The following is a 19,901-nucleotide window of genomic DNA, read 5'->3' as shown; positions in this document are numbered from 1 at the left end:
ACACGCTAGTATATAAAAGAACATCTCAGGCTTCCCTGACTCTGAGTTTAATAAATCTCCCCAAGAAGTTGGGATCATGAAAGTACTGAGGGGAAAAGATGATGAAGGAAAGGACTCCCCGTCCCTTACAGAGGATGCAGAGTATGGCACCCACACAGATTTGGTAACAGGCAAAGCTGGAATATTTTTCTCTAGTTGCTACAGGAACTATGTGGCTATAATATGCTTTCTAATTCTCATTAAGAAGATAGGAAATTTAAAATAAGTTGTGTTGCCTAAGAATATTCTTCACCAGGCGGGGGTGGGGCGGAGGAGAGACACATGCCTTTAATCTCACAACTCAGAAGGCATGGGCAGATGGATTTCTGTGAGTTCAAAACCAGCCTTATCCACGTAGCCAGTTACAAGACAGCACAAAGGAGGGACTCTATCTCAACATAAATTCATAATATCTACTTACAATGAAACCAGTTTGAAAGGATGGTGAAATGATAGGAAGAAATGGCATGACATTATCACACTCAAGTGGAGCAAATGTTTGCACTGTTGTGCTTAAGTTAAATGGCCAGGCACTCTTCATCTAAAAATAAACTCTGCCAAGCACGCAGGCCTCGTGGGAGGTGGCGACGTGCTGTGGACTTCATCATCAGTCTATCTCCTGTGTTATGGCAACATGCGATTAAGCCACAGTTTGTCCAGACACATGGAGCCTTCTGACTGTTGGATCCCAAGAACCTGAAATATGTCCTAGCTCATAGTCATCTGAAAGAATTTACATGTCTTTGTTTATGCATTTATTGTGTGTGTGTATGTGTGTGTGTGTGTGTGTGTGTGTGTGTGTGTGTGTGTGTGTGTGCATATGCCACAGTTCATGGGTGGAGATCAGAAGACAACTTTCAGAACTGATTCTCTCTTTCCACCATCTGTATCCTGGGAATCGAACTCAGCTCCCCAGGTTCTGTGGCAAACACTGCCTGCTAAGCCATTTCACCAGCCCCTCAGAGTGTTTTTGGTTTTCGTTTTTGTTGTTGTTTTTTGTTTGTTTGTTTGTTTTTAGTATTTATGTGCTAAGCAAATATATTTCTGAAAACAGCTAGATGTCTACAATAAAACACTAATTTGTTTGTGTTGAAATTAAGTTATACTATCAAAGAGTAATGGGGGGATCCAACCAATCACTTCGTGTTTAAGATTCAAGTTGAGCATCTCTCTGGCAAATCCCTGGTCCCGTGTTTGTTGTACAATGTTTCAGACCCAGCTTCTCTTGTCTCAGAGATGAGTGTTGACATTCCCCAGGCCCTTCGCCCTCCCAGCACAGAAGGACGGGTACCCGACAGCCTCTGCCCTGTGTAGTACCTGGCTTCTTTTAAAGGGTCCCTCACCCTGCATGTTCATGGAGCTCCCACATGACTTCATGATGCCAAGTCTACTCTGGTCCCAGAGAAAAGGACAGTCTCAGAAGTGTTCCCCAAAAGGCGTTTGACTGTTGGGTAGATATGAGGAGACCACACCTGACGATGCCAAGGAAGAAGTGAACATTCTGGAGCCCCATGAAAGAAGCTGATGTCAAAACTGACGCAGATGTCAGGGCGGCGCTCCGAAGGCACTTGCTCTCTTTTAAAAATATTAAAAATGTTGATCGTGCACCGGTGTGGTGGTGCGTGCCTGTAGTCCCAGCACTGAGACAGGAGGATCATGAGTCTGAGGCCAGCCTAGAGTCCACAGTAGGGCCCTTTCTAAAAATGGACGAAAGTGGCGGCTGAAGCACAGCGCACAACGAGGTGCATATCTAAAGTATACGTGGACGGCATGAGGCATTTTCAGAAAGCAAACGCTTGCCCCAGCGTGACCGGACTGCTGGTCAAGAAACAAACTCATGCCATCTGTCTTTGCCAGAACACAGACGCTGCCACACTTTAATTCTTCGGGGTATTAAAATCATTTCTTCACATATCTGTTCCCTCATTAGATCATAAATCTATGAGTCTATGTAAAGACTGCGCCTTATATCTCCAACATTTGAATTAATGGCTGGCAATTGTGTGTGTGTGTGTGTGTGTGTGTGTATAAGGTTCAACACACCCTCACACACGCACACAAACTTCTATCAGATAGCCTTCTAAAAATCCTCTCCTGGGAAACAATACAGCCGTGATTAACAGCACAGGCTCCGCAGCCTGATAGTCCTGCTTTGGTTTGGATTAAAAGGACGATTGTTCATTTGTATTAGAAAGTCGGTTCCCACCCAGAGGCATTATTGAAAGTGCTTGGATCATGGGACACTAACTTCCTCAATGGGTTAATCCATGAGTTCATAGCTAAATGGGTTGTCAGAGGGTGGGTCCTGGAAGAATAAATAAGCGTCTTGGGGTATCTGCGACTTTGAATGATAGCAAAAATCTCAGTTGCCCTGTCTCAGAGACAGCCAAGATCAAGGGACAAAAACCCACTGGCCATTCAAACCCTGGAAGCTCTCTGTCCTTGGTTAACACATCAGCGAATTTTATCAGGTGTTTACAACACCACAGGCACGGTGCCATTTCTCTGGCATGGAAGAATTTAGAATTCTGGCTGGGGCCAGCGCATGGGGAACTGACCGGCAGCCGGAATCTGCATTAGTAGACAAGGCAGTGTCCGAGGTGTCAGACACTGCACAAGGAACCCATCTGTCAATGGAACCCAACCTGGTCCTCAATGACCTTTTCCACCAAGGGTCAGGGAACTCAGGAGAAAGTGTCCTGTGGCCCCCTTTCCAGGTGCTGAGAAGAATATGATTGCTGGGAGGTGGCTGAGGGAGAGTGGGCAAGGTCCACGGGGAAAGGTAGGAGGAGGGGAGCCAACTGTTTCAGCCCAATTGGCTCTTTGGTCCTCAAGTCCATCTTTTCCCTCCCTCACCGTCTCCAGGTGGAGCCAGCATGGTACAGGACACTTGGCTTTTTATGCGAACGAGGGAAGGGGTTATGGAGGGGAAGGAGGGTGCTGAGGGAGCACTATGTTCTGTGAAGAACTGTGCTGAAGCTTCTGGAACTGTAGTTTAGAGGTGGAACAAAGTGGAGAAAGTAGGTAGGACCAGCCCTGACCTAGACGGTACTTCTTCCACCCCAGGCTTCCCAGGATGGCCCCAAACATTCGTGTATCTAGACTACTTGGTTCTTGATACACTGATTAGAACATACAATGATTTGGGAGCTGGTGTGTAGCTCAACAGTAAGTGGCTCACCTAGCATGCTCAAGACCCTCGGTTCTATGCTGGTACGGCAAAAATGAAGGAAAACCCCTACAATTACAAAGACGGGCAAACGGTCTGTCTTCTTCCTCAAGAAGGGGTTCTTCAAACACCTCAGTAAAGCAGGTGTTTGAAGGAATCCTCAGTGAGCACATGTTGGTTGAAAAAGTCTGTCTCTGTCCTGGGGTGGTTAAGTTGAAGAACAGACGCCCTCCTGACGAGCAATGCACTGGCTTTGTCACTAGTACAGCTACAGAAGCCCTGGGAATGCCATCTATGGCTGAATGCGCCACACTGGGCACCCATGTCCTCACCCTTCCCCCGGGGCCATGAGCCAATGTGGAAGGGCCTAGCATATTCCATCCTTGCTGAGAGAGTTGGAGGCTATGCTGAACCATCTTGCAAAGTTGTTGCCATTTTCCTTCCAATATTAAAGTATACGGAAGACGGGTTTCAAAGCTTAATGTCTAGGGAGTGTGAGTGGGTTGGGACCCGCCAGGCAGGAATGGTGCATTGCAGTAAGGCCACTGCAGAGCTGAAAGTGCAAGGTGCCCTTGACCTGAGAGGCTCCTGTCAATCATTGCCAAAGACACAACCACTTCTCAGGCCCTTTCCCCACTTAACCAAGCAGAGGTCTCCAACAGTGACAGTCAGCTGTTAGAAGAATTCAGCAAGTTAACTAAATCAACCTTAACAGGGTTTATTTGACCAGAGACTGGTTTGTGAACCCGGCATGACTCAGAACTCAGCACTTCCAGCCACAAGAGTAGTGAGCAGGCTTCTCCAGGTGCCCCTGGAAGGCACGTGGAGAAATCACTGAAGCTGCTCCAGTGAGTGGGCTGGGCCTTATTGGGCATAGGCTAGTGAGCTGACTGCAATCAGCTTGGTTGTTTGTGATTGGGTGAAACTTGGCTATTTGCTACTAAAACAGAACCAAACAAAACCTCCTAAACTCAATTCCAGCTTGTTACCTAGGAACTCACAGTGCACAAGCAACCTCAGGCTGGTGGCTTCCCGATTATTTAATTTAGCAGACTCCCCAAGACAGGCGTCATACGCTCCTGGAACACATTTGTTCCTTGGGATCTGCCAGAACGCTGGCCACTCCTCTGATTCCTCTAAACATCCAAGGCCCCAAGAGCTCAGCCTTCCGGCAAAGGTCTCACTCAGATTGCGTGGCTGTCCTACCTGCCTGTGATGGTTCCCAAACGGGTGCCCTTGCCCAAACCTTCCCCGATGTGTTCCAGACGGACAGGCCCAACTGTGCTCTCAACCCCCTGCCTTAGACTCTGTGTGGCTTCCTCCCTCTGCCCAGCTGTCTGTCACCCCTCTTCATGCCTCCACTGCAGGGAGATGCCTCTTTGTTGTTTCCTATGAACACAAAGCGCACCTGCCCCCAGGATGCCTGCACATGCCCAGTCTCAGAACAAACTGAAAAACGTGAGATGGGCTAGTGAGATAAACATGAGTGGGCTTCAACTTTCTCACAGATGTGATGCTGAGCAGGAGTGTCAACTCGGGTTCTATGTAAATAAAGTCTGCAAAGGAAAGGCACACACACACACACACACACACACACACATGCAAACTAATAGACTCGCTTAAAGCTGCTGGATGGAAGGAGACGCAACAGAGACATGATTTTACTATGCTGGTGGGTGCTGGTCACGCAAACGTCACCAGTCTGTCATGGAGTCATCAAGCATTACATATTCCTAGTACATACACTAAATGCTAATGAGGAGACAAGGTTTCCAGTGTTTCTGTTGTTCCGCGTTTCTAAGAGACCGCATTCATTCTCGTTCTCTGCCCACCTGTACCCCCATCCTTACTCCCACCCACCTCACACCCCTGTCCTTACTCCCGCCCCAGCCTCACTTTCTGGCCAGCTCCATTCTCTGTACAGTGTAGATGTTGTGTGACTAGAGAAAATAGTTCAGCATTTAAGAGTTTTTGCTGCTCTTGCAGAGAACCTCAGTTTGATTCCCAGCACCCAGATCAGACGGCTCACAACCACGTGTAACCGCAGCTCCACCAGATGTAACGGTCTCTTCTGGCCTCCGCAGGCACCCACAAACACGCGCCGTGTACTCACACAGACATCCACATACATATAAACAAATGGTAAAAGTAAACCTTAAATCATAACAAACAGGACACTGGCCACCAGTCCTGGGTTTTTGATGGTTTTAGCCATACTGAGTTCCACATACGACTAAATTATTTAACATCTTAGATATGTAATCATAAAGGAGAGCAACGGTTACCTCCTCAAGGCTCAGAATCTATGCCAGGTTCAAGATAGGCAGGATTTTATTTGTGCCCCAATAGATCTGCAAAATAAAACTATCATCCCTTTTTAGAGGCAAGAAACTTGTGCCTTGAAAAAGCAAGAAGCACTTGGTAAACTATAATAATTTTATAGTGGGGGGGTCACCACCACAAGAGGTACTGTATTGAAAGGTTGCAGCCTTAGGAAGGCTGAGAACCGTTGTCTAAACAGTTCTCTTTCATGCCACCTATCCATGCGGGACTCTATTGTAACAGGTTCCATTCCGTTGCCCAGCTTCCCTTTGCTTCTCCTGGAGAGGGAGAAGCACTCAGGAAGGGAAAGGCAGATGGCTTGATGCCCTCTTAGGTCTGAACCACCCGCAAACACCCAATGCAGGCAAGTGCAGCACGGGTGTTTACGCTGCCGATCCCAGGGCCTGATCCCTGACTCTCCGCCCAAACTGCAGAGGAAACTCTAACAGTCCCGCCAACCAGCAGAGCTTTAAAAGTCCTGGCAAGAACTCTGAAATCAGATCCGGCCAGCATGTGTCCCTGAATATCGGAATAGACACTATATTTACCCTGAAAAGCCCTTTAGTGCAACTGAGAGCTATAAATAACCATTAGGGCCCAAGCGAGTGGCCTTAACACATGGATTTCCTTCCAAAAAATGCAAACCCATTTTAATTAAATTTGTAATTAGCCTTAGGGGAGGGCAGGCCCCTTGGACTCCTTCAGCTTGGACACTGTGAGTAATTTCTGTTTGTTGAGCATTTGGGGATTCGCACGCTCCTTGCTGTTCAGCTGGGAAGACCCTCCCGGGAACCTGCAGAGCCCAGCGCTCCCTGGAGAACAGATTCTGGGCTTGGGGGAATGAATGCAGTGGGCTTAAACCTCCCCCTGTCCTGGGTATTGGCCCCTGCAAAGCCAATCCTTGTCACCCTGCTGCCCTGCAGAGCAAGATGGGGATCATGGCTGTCCTGATGCTACCCCTGCTGCTGCTGGGAATCAGCGGCCTCCTCTTCATCTACCAGGAGGCATCCAGGCTGTGGTCGAAGTCTGCCGTTCAGAACAAAGTGGTGGTCATCACCGACGCCGTCTCGGGACTGGGAAAAGGTAAGCCGGCCTCCCCTGGACCTCTGCCCATCTCTGCCCCAAGGGACCTGTGGAGGAGGATGGTATCAGGGCACACCGCTGGTAGAGAGGAGGTGACCCAACGGGGCTCTTCTCTTTGGGGTCCGAGGCTTTCTTGCCAGGCGAAAAGCAGGGCCAGAATGCCTTGGGGGTGCAAACCCATAGCTTGACGTTAGGAAATACTGGGTTTGAGTGCTTCAGCAGTCTGCAGCAATCTTGAAAGGCCCAAGTCCTTAAGTCGGAGCTGCGTATAGGATATGAGGCCAGACCAGGGTGCTAGATGCCAGCCCTGGTTCCCTCACTTACCTAGCAGGTGTCCTCAGCTATATGAGTTGAGCAAGGATAATAGCAGTCTCCAGTCCGGAATGCCGCTGTGAGCAACAACTAGACTTGCCCACGGGTGGGGCTTGGAGCAAGAGCGACCACCATTCAAGGGTTGCTAGGGACGGTCATGTTGAACGCCGTGTGTCTCACTCCCCACCACACGGCCTGTGGCACACAGGGCTGCTGCTTCCCACCATCTCACTTCCTGGCCTTGAAAGCATTTTCCTTCACAATCTCTAAGTCCGACAGTCTTCTGGGCCCTTCCTCTTGTTACGTTTGTGACAGGACTGTCCTTTGTCGTAGCGGGATTCTATTATTCCTAATCATGGCAGTGTACCCTGCTATAATAGTTAATGGCAATTTCTGCTGTTATTTTGTTATTTAATCCAGCATAGACCCCACACAGCTAACCACCCACTAGCCACTCAACATGTGTCAATAGGCCCTCACAGTCCTAAGCACCTTCTAGGGCTTGGAGGCCGGGGTGGAGGACACTTCCCCCATGGTGTGGTCATTGGGAGATCTTTTATGGCCCCATCTCTGAGGTATCTCAGAAGTCACCAGAGGGAGCATGTCTCCCTCCTGAGAGGTGGGCGAAGTCTCAGTGAGTGTTTGCCTTGGGTCAGCCTTGGCAGACCCACAGACCCACAGACACGGAACACAGTGGATGTGGCCTCTGGAGCAATTTCCAAAGAGGCTATCCCGACTTGTTAGGATCGGCTCTCAAAGGGAGCAGACGCACAGACCCAAAGCTCAGTCCCCTCCCCAGGGCCAGCCAGAACACGCTAGTTTGCCCCTCAGACCAAAATCAGGACCACAGTGTTTCTGGGGGTGATAAGAGCGACTCACCTGACACTATTCAGTCATGGGACAGTCTTTCAAAGGTCGAATAGAAACAGGCCGGGTCCCTGGAGCTTCCCCTGCTACCGTACCTGCTCTGTCCTTTCAGGTGGCCCCCAGAGACCTGCCTTCCCACAGCCTGAGGCTGGTGTCCTTCCTTCTTCACCTTGTTGACCCCACACCCACCGAAATGCCCCTCATCTTCTAAACACTCAGTCATCTGTTTTCAGATTTTGTTTTGAATCTGTAATGTTCCCTGCCACACACACAGACTTGTGTTTCGAGTGTGAGTTTGGAAGCTGTGGTGTCTGTAAGTCTAGGTCACGGGGCTTCTCGGCCTGCAGGTCGTGGTCCCCTAACAACCATCAGAACACAGAGATATTTATGCAGAGACGAAAAATAATGGTTTTTATGGTTGGAGAGTCACCACAACACAGGGGACTGTATCAAAGGCTCACAGCAGGAAGAAGGCTGAGAACCACTGGTCTAGGAGGAAGGGCCTGACTGGCAGAGGTAGCTCCTTAACTCCCCTCCCCCACACAAGCTGTCACCTCCCTCTTCCATCACCACAGACCCACCTGTTGCCCTGTGCCTTCCAGGCCAGCATGGATCCTCTCAAACCCGTACCTAAATAAACCTTTATTCTCATAGATTGCTCCTGGCAGGATTTGCGCTCACAACAAAGATAAAGGTAACCAGTTCATTTAATGACCAGCATCATCTGATCGGGGAAGGCGCCCAGAAAAGTATGTTTGTGACTATCGGTTCCTCTGATTTTCACTTTGGTTCCAGTATGGTCAGAGAATGAACTCTGCAAGCTTCCATTCTTTTGAGTTTGTCAAGGTTTGCTTTGCGGTCTTCCGTGGCCTTTTATGCAGTCTGTTCCCAGGGGGTTGGGAAAGAAGGTGCCCATCGCTGAGGTTGGATAAACGGTCCTGCAAGGGCTAGCTGCGTCTTGTCATTGAAGATGTCCTTCAGACCTTCTGTATTTCTAGATGGACCCACTGTGCTCCCTTTGGTGAGGGCTGTGGGTTTAATTCAACAGTCTCATTCATTCTGTTTTTAATATCATTGGGCTATAAAAGTCAGGACCCCAGGAAACACGCCACAGGTGTTTGCAGAAAGGTATAGCCCAAGCTGTCAAGATTCTTGTCACTATTCTCTTTTACTGCCTCCCCCTGACACTCTTCACCTCCCTGACCCAGTGCCTCACCCTCTGCTTTGCAGAGATGCAAAGCAGGAAAGAATAAGGTCCAAGTATTTAGAAGTAATATGAGCAGCTGGGTGTGTGCAACTTTAAATAAATGCCTGCATTCCCCCGTACTGCTGATGACAGCCATCCCAGGCACCAGCTGCTCCATTTCAACTTCCAGGCAAGAAAAATCCGGGGGACACAAAGTGGCTTCCACATAGCTGATACTGTGCCCAGGGACCCTAGCACCACAATCCTGTGGGTGGTTACACAGTAAGACAGCAGTCCTCAACCTGTGGCTTTTTTGACCCAAAGGGGTCGTGACTCTAGGGAAATCACAAATGCGCATCCCAAGTCTGGACATCTTGCCCTCGCCCAAGCCATCACAAGGCAATAGACGCAGCCACTGTGTTAGCTTGTACCCACTGGGACTGGGACAAGAGTGACAATCAAGCACCTAAGCACTGGATTTGGCCTTCGGGCAGAGCAGACCAGAAGAACTGAACCAGGGAGGGCGACCCCTGCCTGCGTTCTCACAGCTCGAAAGACGCCAGTCTTCCCTTCTAAGCACTGCTGAAGCAGGCCGTCCACCACGGCCTCCCACCGCCCCTACAGGCCAGCCTTTCTTACTTCAGGATCTCTGGAGTCAGACGCACTTCACACTGCTTGGCATGTTAGAACGGAGGAAACACGTAAGGAAGTGTCCAGTTTGTGTTTATTAGTTGAAAAGGACACAGTCAGTGTTGAAGTAACAGGAGACAAATGTTGAACCGAGCTGATAATGAACTAAAGCTGGATGTGGCCACCAGTAATTCCAGCAGGAGGAGGCAGGAGGGTCGAGGATTCATTGTCATCCTTAGCTACATAGTGGGCTGTTTTTGAGGCCAGCCTGGTCTACCAGAGACATTGCCTTAAAAAAATAAAAAGATAAGCATAAACGTAAGGGCTGGAGAACAGAGGCTCTGCCACAAAGTGCCTGGCAGGAGAGAAACAACAGCTTCAAAGGATTCGGCCCACGGAGACAGAGAGGGCAAGAGAGAAGAGCGAAGCTCACATCACCACCAAGGAGGAAGCAAGGGTGGAGATGGTAGTACCGCCGGCTTCCCCCTCTCGTTCACCGCACGCCTCCAGTCTGGGGGAGGGGTGTCATTGCCAGCCTGCGGCGCCCACCACATTCATGGTAGCTGTTTCCCTCAGCTCTCCCTCTCAAACACACCTAGAGGTGTGCCTCAGCCTCCCAGGGGATTCCAAATCTAATCACACTGGCAAGATTAACCACCACCCCTGTGATAGCAGCACTCAGGAGACTGAGGCAGGAGGATCACTCAGTTGGAGGCCAGCCTGGGCTAAGCAGAGAGACCCAGTCTCAAAACTGACAAAAACAAAACAAGAATAAAAATAAGAATTTCAAAAGTAAAAAAAAAAAAAAAAGAAAAAAGAAAATAAGGATTTCAAAGTGGGCCTGCTGGTATATAGATCTGTAAGCCCAGCTACTCAGGGAGGCTGATGCAGGAGGATTACAAGTTCAAGACCAACATGGAAAACTTAGCAAGACTTTGCAGATATGTCCCACCATTAGGAAACGGAGCGGATGAGTGAGTGAGTGACAGAGCCCCAGCCTTCTTGGTGCTGGGATTGGCCAAATACAGCCTAGCGTGGAGAACAACTTCCCACAACCTGGACATCAGATGTCTTGAGCGGCATCTTCAATCCTGCCGCACCTTAGCAGCGGTGGGTGTGTGGGAAACTCCCTCGGACTCTTTGAACCCATTGTTCCCTCCACACACAAGCACAGGGGGACCTTCTCCTTCCGAACCAAGTGACAGAAAGTCCACAACTGTGGAGAGCATAGCTGTGAAAGACGGATTTTTAAGTAATAAAAGGCACACAGAACTGCTTCAGTGGAGCATCCTGGGCGGGTGTGAGGCTCTGTTTCCGTTTTGCTCCTGGGTGAAGCTGACTGCTCAGTCAGGGCTGTGGGGGAACCAAGAGTGGAGTGGAATAGTTCACTCCCGCCCAAGTCAGCCCGTAGGAGAGACTCTTCCCGCAGCTGGAAGGAAAAGGACGCCCAGGCTGTCTCCTGACTTTCCGATTAGGGACATTATACACAATCCTTCTGTTGTGTCAAGCCCTCAGCAGGCCTGAGTCACAACCAGTGTGTCCATTTTCCTTGTTTTCTCCCCATCCTGAGCTTCCTGTTGTGTACAGAAGAGCAAGGGACGTGCTTACCTGAGGGACACATTGTAAGGTGGCTCCCAGCTACGTGGGCAGAGCTCCTGACTCAGTGAGAATGTACTTGCTTGGGCACAAAGGAGGTCTCTGGTTTCAGTCCCAGCCCTGGAGCCAGGTGGGCACCTCAGTGTTTTCTTTCTATTATGGGCGACTTTGCGTCCCTCGGAGGCTCGTTGAAACATCCAGCTGCACCTCTGGGAAGTGGAACATGTAGACCTTACCCGTGGCTTACTTCCTGTGAGCCCTGGTTTAGGGTAGGCAACACCATAGAGACCCCTCTGGTCTGGGTTCAGATGCAGGGAACTCTTAGCAAGCGTCAAAGGACCCATAGATGCCTTTTCTCCTGGAGATGATGGGAAGGAAGCATATCCCAACCCTGGCCCATGGGCAAAAGCTCATAGTGAGCTCTGCTGAGAAGCCTGTCTCCCAAACTCCCCTCCTTCCCCTCCCTCCCCCTCCCCCCACTTTTCCTCCTTCTCCTTAGTCCATTGTGTCTTATCTCAGGACAAAAGAAATGAACTTCATAAAGCAGTTATTTCCTTTGAAAGCATGCATCTTGAACTAGAAACTAACTTTGGAATTTTTTAACCACTTTGTAAAAATGTTATATCAATTATGTATCTAATTTTATCTCAGTGCCCCTGAAATTCAAAACTTAATGCCCTATTAATGGTGTATATATACAGCACTACCCCGCTTTAAGCACAAGCATACACATTCAAGTTGTAGCATTGTATTTGACACACTTTTATTTATGTGTATTCATGTGTGTCTGTGTGTGGGTGTGTGCACATGAGCACAGATATGCAGGAAGGCCAAAAGAGGGTGTCGGATCTCCTGAAGGTGGAGTTTCAGGCACTTATAAGCCACCCCAAAGTGGGTGCTGGGAACTGAACTCAAGGACTCTGTAAGGTTGTGTTCTTAACCACTGAGCCATCTCTCCAGCCCCTGATAATATGTTCCCAATGCTCTTATGTTTTTTTGTTTTTTACTTACTTAACTTTATTTTATGTGCATTAGTGTGAAGGTGTCAGATCCCTTGGAATTGGCATTACAGACAGTTGTGAGCTGCCATGTGGGTGCTGGGAATTGAACCTGGGTCCTTTGGAAGAGCAGGCAGTGCTCTTAACCACTGAGCCATCTCTCCAGCCCCCTCTCTTATGTTTTAAACTTACTTTAATATTAATGTCTTTTTACACCAACAAATTCATCTTTGCAAAATCATTTTTAATGGCTTGAAAAAAGTTGTTCTAGATGTACTGTAGTTGATTTACCAACCTCTTACTATAGGACATTTGCAATTATTGCCAGTGTTTTACTGTTGATCGTGGTATTGTAAGATTGCTTAATATTACAGCTGTGTCTACGCAAACATTCTTAACGATTGCTTCAGGAGAAATACCCATAAATAAGATTGCTAAAATCAAAGCCCTTTTAAGAATACAGTCAAATTTTTCTTCCAAAACCCGTAGCAATTCATACAGATGCTAGCGTGAATGTGAGACAAACCCGCATCTCATTAAGACTGTGATCAGCTTTGCTCTTCATCATCTGATGCATCAAAATTAGTGCGTACTTTAAATTACATCTCTTTATCATGTCATGAGTATTAACGCTTAATCTTCTGTTCATTAACTGTGTGGGTTTTTTTTCCAGTTGGTCCTTCGTATTTGTAGAAGTCCTTTGCATATCAAATAAATTAGCCCTTTGCTGACGTATGTATTATAAGTGCTTTTCTTAATTTGCTTGTTCTTTATTTATGTCTTTTCTGTAAAAAAAAAAAATAAGCGTAAAATCTATAAATCAGTTCTGATATAGTTTGTTTCTTTGGGGCATGCTCAGAACATCTTCCCCAGCAAGAAGGCAGATTCGTCTCTCTATCTCTTTTGTGATTAAGCGTAAGAAAACACTTAACTACCTAATATATTATAATGTGATGCATTTAGCCTTTTCCCTCCCAAATAAGCATCCAGATACTATTTTTTTACAGATTCATTTTATTTTAAACTTAAGTGTGTGGGGAGGGGATGTACGCCTATGAGTGCAGTGCCCGTGGAGGCCAGAAGAGGGCGCCCGAGCCTCTGGAGCTAGAATTACAGGTTGTGAGGGGCCTGAGGCAGGTGTTGAGAACTCAGGTTCTCTGCAAGAGTAGTGCTCTCTTTTACCTGAGCCATCTCACCAGCCACCCTCCCCCCCCATATTTTTTAATTAATATATTGTTTTCCCACCGGTTCAATCGATTAACTATACAAGTACCTCATTCTCATCAATACCTGTGTCCATTTTTATCAATAATTCCTACCTATGCTGGAACTATTAATGTTTTGCTCTAGTCTTGGCAGCTCTATACTTTATTTTAGTAGCTAATATTTTTCAGGATAGTCTTCACTTTCCTTCACCATTCTAATTAAAGTATGCAAGAATCACTGTCACTTTCCAAGACCCACTGGGGTCTTGATTTTCTGCATCAAATTGATGTGGAGAATAATTGATATCTTTTAAGATTTTTGTCACTCAGAGCCATCCCAGATGTCCCCTTTCTTTTCTGTTTTCTGTTTTCTATCTTTAATGATGTGTGTAGGGGGAGGTGCGCATGTAGGAGACCCGGGGAGCCCAGCAGGGGGTGTCAGATCCTCTGTGGCTACAACTTCAGATGGCTGGGAGCCACCTGGCATGAGTGATGGGAACCAAACTTGGGTTCAAACCCAGGCCCATTGCAAGAGCAGTATGTGCCCTTAACCATTGAGCCATCTCTTCAGCCCCCGCCGCCTTTCTTAATAAAACACCTAAACTGAGAGAATCCATCTTTTCCTAAAGATCTAACAACTCAGGGTGACATTGGTATGCAGGAGGCTCTTGGTACAGGTGTCCCTCATTCGGGAACCTGCCGCTACTTCCTACCTTCCCACTCCCTCGGTTACTCTCAGTGTACTCGTCTTTGGTATCATCATCATCATCATCATCATCATCATCATCATCATTATTATCATTATTATTGCAGTGCTAGGATCAACCCCTGGTCCTCCCACATATTAACTAGGCAAATGCTCTTCCACTGAGCCACATCCCTGGCCGGTGCACTTGTTTTTAGTTCCCATTGCGACCCAAGGGCAGTGCAATCTCTTTTTCTTCCCGGCATCCCTTTTACCTCCATGCCTGCTCCTCTTGCGTCATCTGGCACCTCAGTTCTCTCCAGGACCACAATCCCCCTGTCCAAGGTGCCCACATAGAAACCCCAGTATCTGTCCTGTCCAGCTGACCTTCTCCTCTCCACTTGCATCAAGCTACTATGTCTACAGGAGCAAATTCCCACACCCACGAGGTCACTGAGAACTGCTGTGCTTAAGATACGAAACCTCAAACAGAAAGTCACTAAAATAATTCCTAATGGTATTCTGCTGTGCTCATAGATAAGTGCCTAGCCTGGCTGTCAGCAGAGAGATGTGATCCGGCAATTGATGGGAGCAGATGCAGAGACCCACAGCCAATCATGAGGCAGTGCCAGGGGGACCCTGTAGAAAAGGGAGGACGGATTGTAGGAACCAGAGGGGTTGAGCACACAAGAACAATACAGAATCAACTAGTGGGGCTCGTAAGGGCTCACAGAGACTGAAGCGACAAACATGGACCCTGCAAGGGCCTGAGCTAGGTCCTCTGCATATACCTTATGGTTCTGTAGTTGGTGTTCTTCTGCTGTCCTAATGGTGGCAGTAGAGAGTTCTCTGACTCTTTTGCAGGCACTCGGGACCCTTTTCCTCCTACTGGGCTGCCTCATCCAGCCTTGCTATGAGGGTTTGTGCCTGCTATTGTAGCTTGTTAAGCCACGTTTAACATGATTGATATCTCTGGGAGGCCTTTTTTTTAAGGGAATTGGAAGGGGAGTGGAACTGGGAGAAAGGGGAGGTAGAGGAGAGATTGGAAAGAATGGGGGGAATGGAAACTATAATCAGAATAGAATATGGGGGAAGAATTAAAAGAAAAAAGAGATACCCAGCCTCAGGTGAACACCCAGGCTGAGCCGTCCTCAAGTGCCTGCAGTCAACTGAGGTCCACAACTTCCTGGCACAAAATGGGACAACACTGGGTGCCACACTGGAGTGGGCGCTTTTGGTGCCTTTGTCAGGTGTAGAGCTTGGTCCATTCATCCCTGTTCATCCATCCTTCCGGTACTGTGAATGTTGGCTGCTAAGGCTCTGGGGCTCATCCTGGACCCGTGGGCGCCACCTTGTGGAGGAGTGCTGCCATCGAGGCCCTTCCTCCAAGAGGGGACAACGCGGTCAGCAGCTGACGGACTGAAGTGGGCAAACGGTGGTCCTCGCACATGCAGGCGGCTTAGACTCCGTCCAGCTGCTGCTTCAGAAGGCCCAGCCTAAGCTAGGCCTTCCCATGGCCACAGTGAGAATTAGCTGCACAAATACACGGGTGTCTCGCTCAGTCATCCCTAGAACAAAAAGCCCAAACACGTGAGCTTTTACTGGCTTAAAGTATCAAGATTATTGCTACATGAGAAGGCTGCATATCTGCCAGTCATTGCTCTAAAGATGGCTTAATAGGTAAAGGTGTCTGCCACCAAGTCGGGTTACCTAAGTTCAATCCCTGGACCTACGTGGTGGAAGGAGAAACTCGCGCAGGTTGTCCTCCGAGCTCCACATATGTACACGCTACACGTGAACATGTCAATACACACAAGCCTGTATACAGAATAAATAAATAAGCAAATGTTTGAAAAGATAAGAAGAGTTCTATATTGGATTAATCAGGGATTACTTCAGAGTGAAGCATAAAGCAAAATCAACTTTTTTGTCTTTCTTTTTGCTTACTTTTGTGATTGTAATTTAATCACATTTCTCCCTTCCTTTTCCTCACTCCAAGCCCTCCCGTATGCCCCTCCCTCTCTCTTTCAAATTCGTGACCTCTTCTTTCATTACTTGTTTATTGCAAGCATATATGTATTTGTATACACATGTATGTAAATATACATATAAAGTCCATATAAAGTCATGTGTATGTATGTTTTCAGGGCTGACCATCTGGTACTGGACAACCAATTGTGTTCTTCCCTGGGGAAGGCCACCTCTCCTGCTCCCAGCTTGACTCGACTGCCTGAAGTTCTTTGTGTAGACTGGTCTGTGAGCAAAGACCCCTGACTAGGGTCTCTATCCACAGAGAAAATATGGAGGGCTGCGTGGTATTTGGTCTGAATGAACATGGTAGCTCTTAGCAAGATCTATAGGTTGAGGTGTCCCTATGGCTGTTTGAGCCATCTTTCCATTCATCCTAAGAAGGAATTCTCATCAGAACTATCCAGTAGAGCAGAGGCTGTTACTCCCTGCTGCAAGCTTCCCTCCACAGAAGCAACCAAGCTGAGACTAGAAACACACCCCACAAGCAAACCAACCAGCCTAGCTTAGCCTACAGCTCAGTGCTAGAGTACCTGCTTAACCCATGCAAGCTTGGGGTTCAAACCTCAGCCCCTCTAAAACATCTAGCCTGGGGAGTGGATCAAATGAAACGCGTCCTCCGATAGGAGGGCCTCACGGTGATGAATGACATCACATGGATGATGTCAGCAGTTCCTAAGATGGGAACTCTCTGTTACAGCTCCATTCACACAGTACAGCCTGCCTCCCTTCCCTCTTCTCCGCAGAGTGTGCTCGGGTGTTCCATGCGGGTGGAGCAAGATTGGTGCTGTGTGGGAAGAGCTGGGAGAGACTGGAGAGCCTGTACGATGCCTTGACCAGTGTGGCTGACCCCAGCAAGGTAGGGCTCTCTCCAGACAACCTGAGGAAGTTCTGGACACCCTGAGCCCCAGTAAGGGGCGATTCGGGGGAAATGTGACAGCAGCTTTGGAGAACTCAGAGGTGTTGGCATTGACCCAGGCAGAGGCCTGTCTGCCCAACAAAAGGCGCTGGCTTGTTTTGATCACGGGAAGACTTAGGCACTGATCCCCGGAGTCTATGTTGGTCAGACTCGTAAAAAGCCCAGAGAGCGGGTGTCCCAGCTGTGGGCTGTGATAACAAATATAGATGACATTAAGACAAACAAACACCACAATTAACAGTTGAGTTGAAGGAATCAAGGAAGCCCCCTCCCGAGCCACCCAGGTGGCAGGTGTTGCCTTCCCTGGTCCTCAGCATTGAAAAAAAAAAAAAAAAAAACTAGTCTCTACTCCTGAGATTGAAGTTGAGGTTTGCAAACAGCTCAGAAGAATTCAGAGCTACCCCAGCGCTTGAGGAGACAGATCGACTAGAATGGCACAGGATGTTACATGGAGTCTTGCTCAGGGTGTTAGTAGGTTTGGGGTGAAAACAAAGCTGTGTGGGAAATACTGGGTTCCGGTGCAGCTCAGCTCAGGTTCTTTACTGAAGGACTTTCCAGAGCCTTTTGATATGCTGGCACTCATTTCCTCCAAGGAACTTGGAGGTCAGCAAATATTTCCCCAACAGATGTGATCCACCATGGGAACCTTCTCAAGGGTGTATATCGGAACTAACATTTGCCCAAACCTTGGGCTGACTCCAGGGCACTGCCGGGCCCTGCCCCCACCTGACTTCTAAGGCATTAGCGTCTTGAGGACAGCAAGTGACCAGAGCCCAGTACAACACTCGCCCATAATAGATGCTCCAAAAGTGCCGTGTGGGATACACAATTTTGATTCAAAACAAGGGGTGGCTGCCAATGGCTGTGCTGAATTCTCCTGTAACTTATAAACCAAATGGGTAAGCAATTTCCAAGGAACCAAAGTTACAAAGTTCAAAGTTACTGTGCCACCAACAGGGTCAGTTCACAGCCTCCAAAGGGCCACCTGGTTGTCAGGAATGGTTTTGTCAGCTGAGGAGCCCTGGCCACAAGCTCAGAATCACTGCTACGTACTCACACTGAATTGCTGCCCTGGTCTCCAAAACTAGTTTCTCCAGCGAGCGCCTCCATCCCACAGAGAGTTGTTTTATTCTCTCCCCTTGGTCTTAGTTATTCTAGAACTTCAAATTCCCAGCAGGGTAGCTGTTTGATTGAGGGTCCCAACATCTCCACAGAGGTAATCCCAAACATGCCCTGACTCTCTCCTTGCTCCGGCAGACATTCACCCCAAAGCTGGTCCTCCTGGATCTCTCAGACATTAGCTGTGTTCAAGATGTGGCCAAAGAAGTCCTGGACTGCTACGGCTGTGTGGACATCCTCATCAACAACGCCAGCGTGAAAGTGAAGGGGCCTGCCCACAAGATTTCTCTGGAGCTCGACAAAAAGATCATGGATGCCAACTACTTCGGCCCCATCACCTTCACCAAAGGTCCTGTGAGTCTCATTTTTCCTCTGGGTCCTTGGGACCGCCAGATTCTATGGGAAGACCTGTGGGGCCATCCAGCTCTGGACAGACCCAAGAAAGGCCCTAATTTGAGCACTGAGAGCTCTCAGGCCCTCCCTGTAAATGCTGGTCACAAAAAGGAAGGGTCTTACCGGTAGAGTCCCACGTGCCAGTAAAACCCTGCCCCTCACCCACGCTCTGCCCGATGTCTCTCTCTCCACACCCAATCCACAGCGCCCCTGTGACTCCGTCTCTCTGGACCCCAGTCTTCAGCTTTGGCCTGTGTTTTGCTATTCCTTTAACCTCTTTCACCAAACCAGAAGTGTGAACATGTGTCCCTTTACAGGAGAAGCAATGTGCCTCAAGGGGACATGTCTGAGGACCTAAAAGACATTCAGATAAAGATTTCTCACAGCTATGTTCAAACTCACGTCTGCAGTCTCAGTTAGGGTAGGAGATAGCCATGGAAGAGGATCACAAATTGGTCTTTCCTCTCTAAAACCTGTATCGTTTAACAGCAGAGTTGAGGGGACAGCGTGAGCACACCTATTCCCAGCAACCACACGGTGGCTCCTAACCATCTATAGTGAGATCTGGTGCACAGGCACGCATGCAGGCAGAATGCTGTATAAATAATAAATAAATAATCTGAAAAGGAGAGAGAGAGAGAGACATGCTAGAAGCCAGGCATAGTGGTGCACCTGTAATTCCAGTACTGGGAGGCTCAGGCAGGTGAATCACAAATTCAAAGCCTGTCTGGGCTACACAGCAAACTCCAGGCCACTCTCAGCTACATAGTGAGAGCTTGTCTCAAAACAACAGAAGAGACCTATTAGGAGCAACAAGAAACTGCCTTCTTTAAGTAATAGAACTGAAAAGAAAATGCCTTCCGCTGGACAATGGAGTCCCACGCCTTTAAACCCAGCACTTGGGAGACAGAAGCAGGGGGAATCTCTGTGTGTTCAAGGCCAGCCTGGTCTACAAAGTCCAGGACAGCCAAGGCTACACAGAGAAACCCTGTCTTGGGGGGCGGGGAGGAACTATGTAGGAGAAAATGCCTTCCAACCTGCATGCAGTGATTATCCATACTAGAGAGGGAGAAAGTGGAAAAAGGTGAAAGGAAGGAGAAGAGATGGGAGGGGGGAAAGGGGAATAGGAGAGATGGGGAAGAGGGAAAAGGAAAGAGAGGAGAAAGGGCGATAGATAGTTGATAGGTGATAGATAGAAAGATAGAGAGTTGACAGATGATTTAGAGATAGATAGCTAAACAGCTAGCTAGATAGATGAGAGATAGATAGTTGATAGATGATAGATAGCTAAATAGATGATAGAAGATAGATAGATAGATAGATAGATAGATAGATAGATAGATAGATAGA

General features: G+C 48.2%; 1 protein-coding gene across 2 annotated transcripts in view; it reads left to right on the top strand.

The window, feature by feature from the left end:
* The first annotated feature begins 6,459 nt into the window (after positions 1 to 6,459).
* The window catches only part of Dhrs7c (dehydrogenase/reductase 7C), a 17,369-nt gene continuing 3,927 nt past the window's right edge, over positions 6,460 to 19,901 (top strand). The window contains exons 1-4 of one of the 2 annotated variants that reach the window (XM_055594391.1): positions 6,460 to 6,613; positions 16,867 to 16,979; positions 17,799 to 17,801; positions 18,297 to 18,507. In XM_055594391.1, coding sequence (XP_055450366.1) covers positions 6,460 to 6,613; positions 16,867 to 16,979; positions 17,799 to 17,801; positions 18,297 to 18,507 — 481 coding nt within the window. The remainder of the gene's footprint in view (positions 6,614 to 16,866; positions 16,980 to 17,798; positions 17,802 to 18,296; positions 18,508 to 19,901) is intronic. The other variant, XM_055594390.1, reaches the window with a different exon arrangement.

This window comes from Psammomys obesus, unplaced genomic scaffold (assembly GCF_907164565.1).
Source record: "Psammomys obesus unplaced genomic scaffold, mPsaObe1.curated_primary_1811, whole genome shotgun sequence".
Lineage (NCBI taxonomy): Eukaryota > Metazoa > Chordata > Mammalia > Rodentia > Muridae > Psammomys > Psammomys obesus.
Note: the sequence above shows the minus strand (reverse complement) of the source record. Positions and strands in the feature narration are given on the sequence as shown.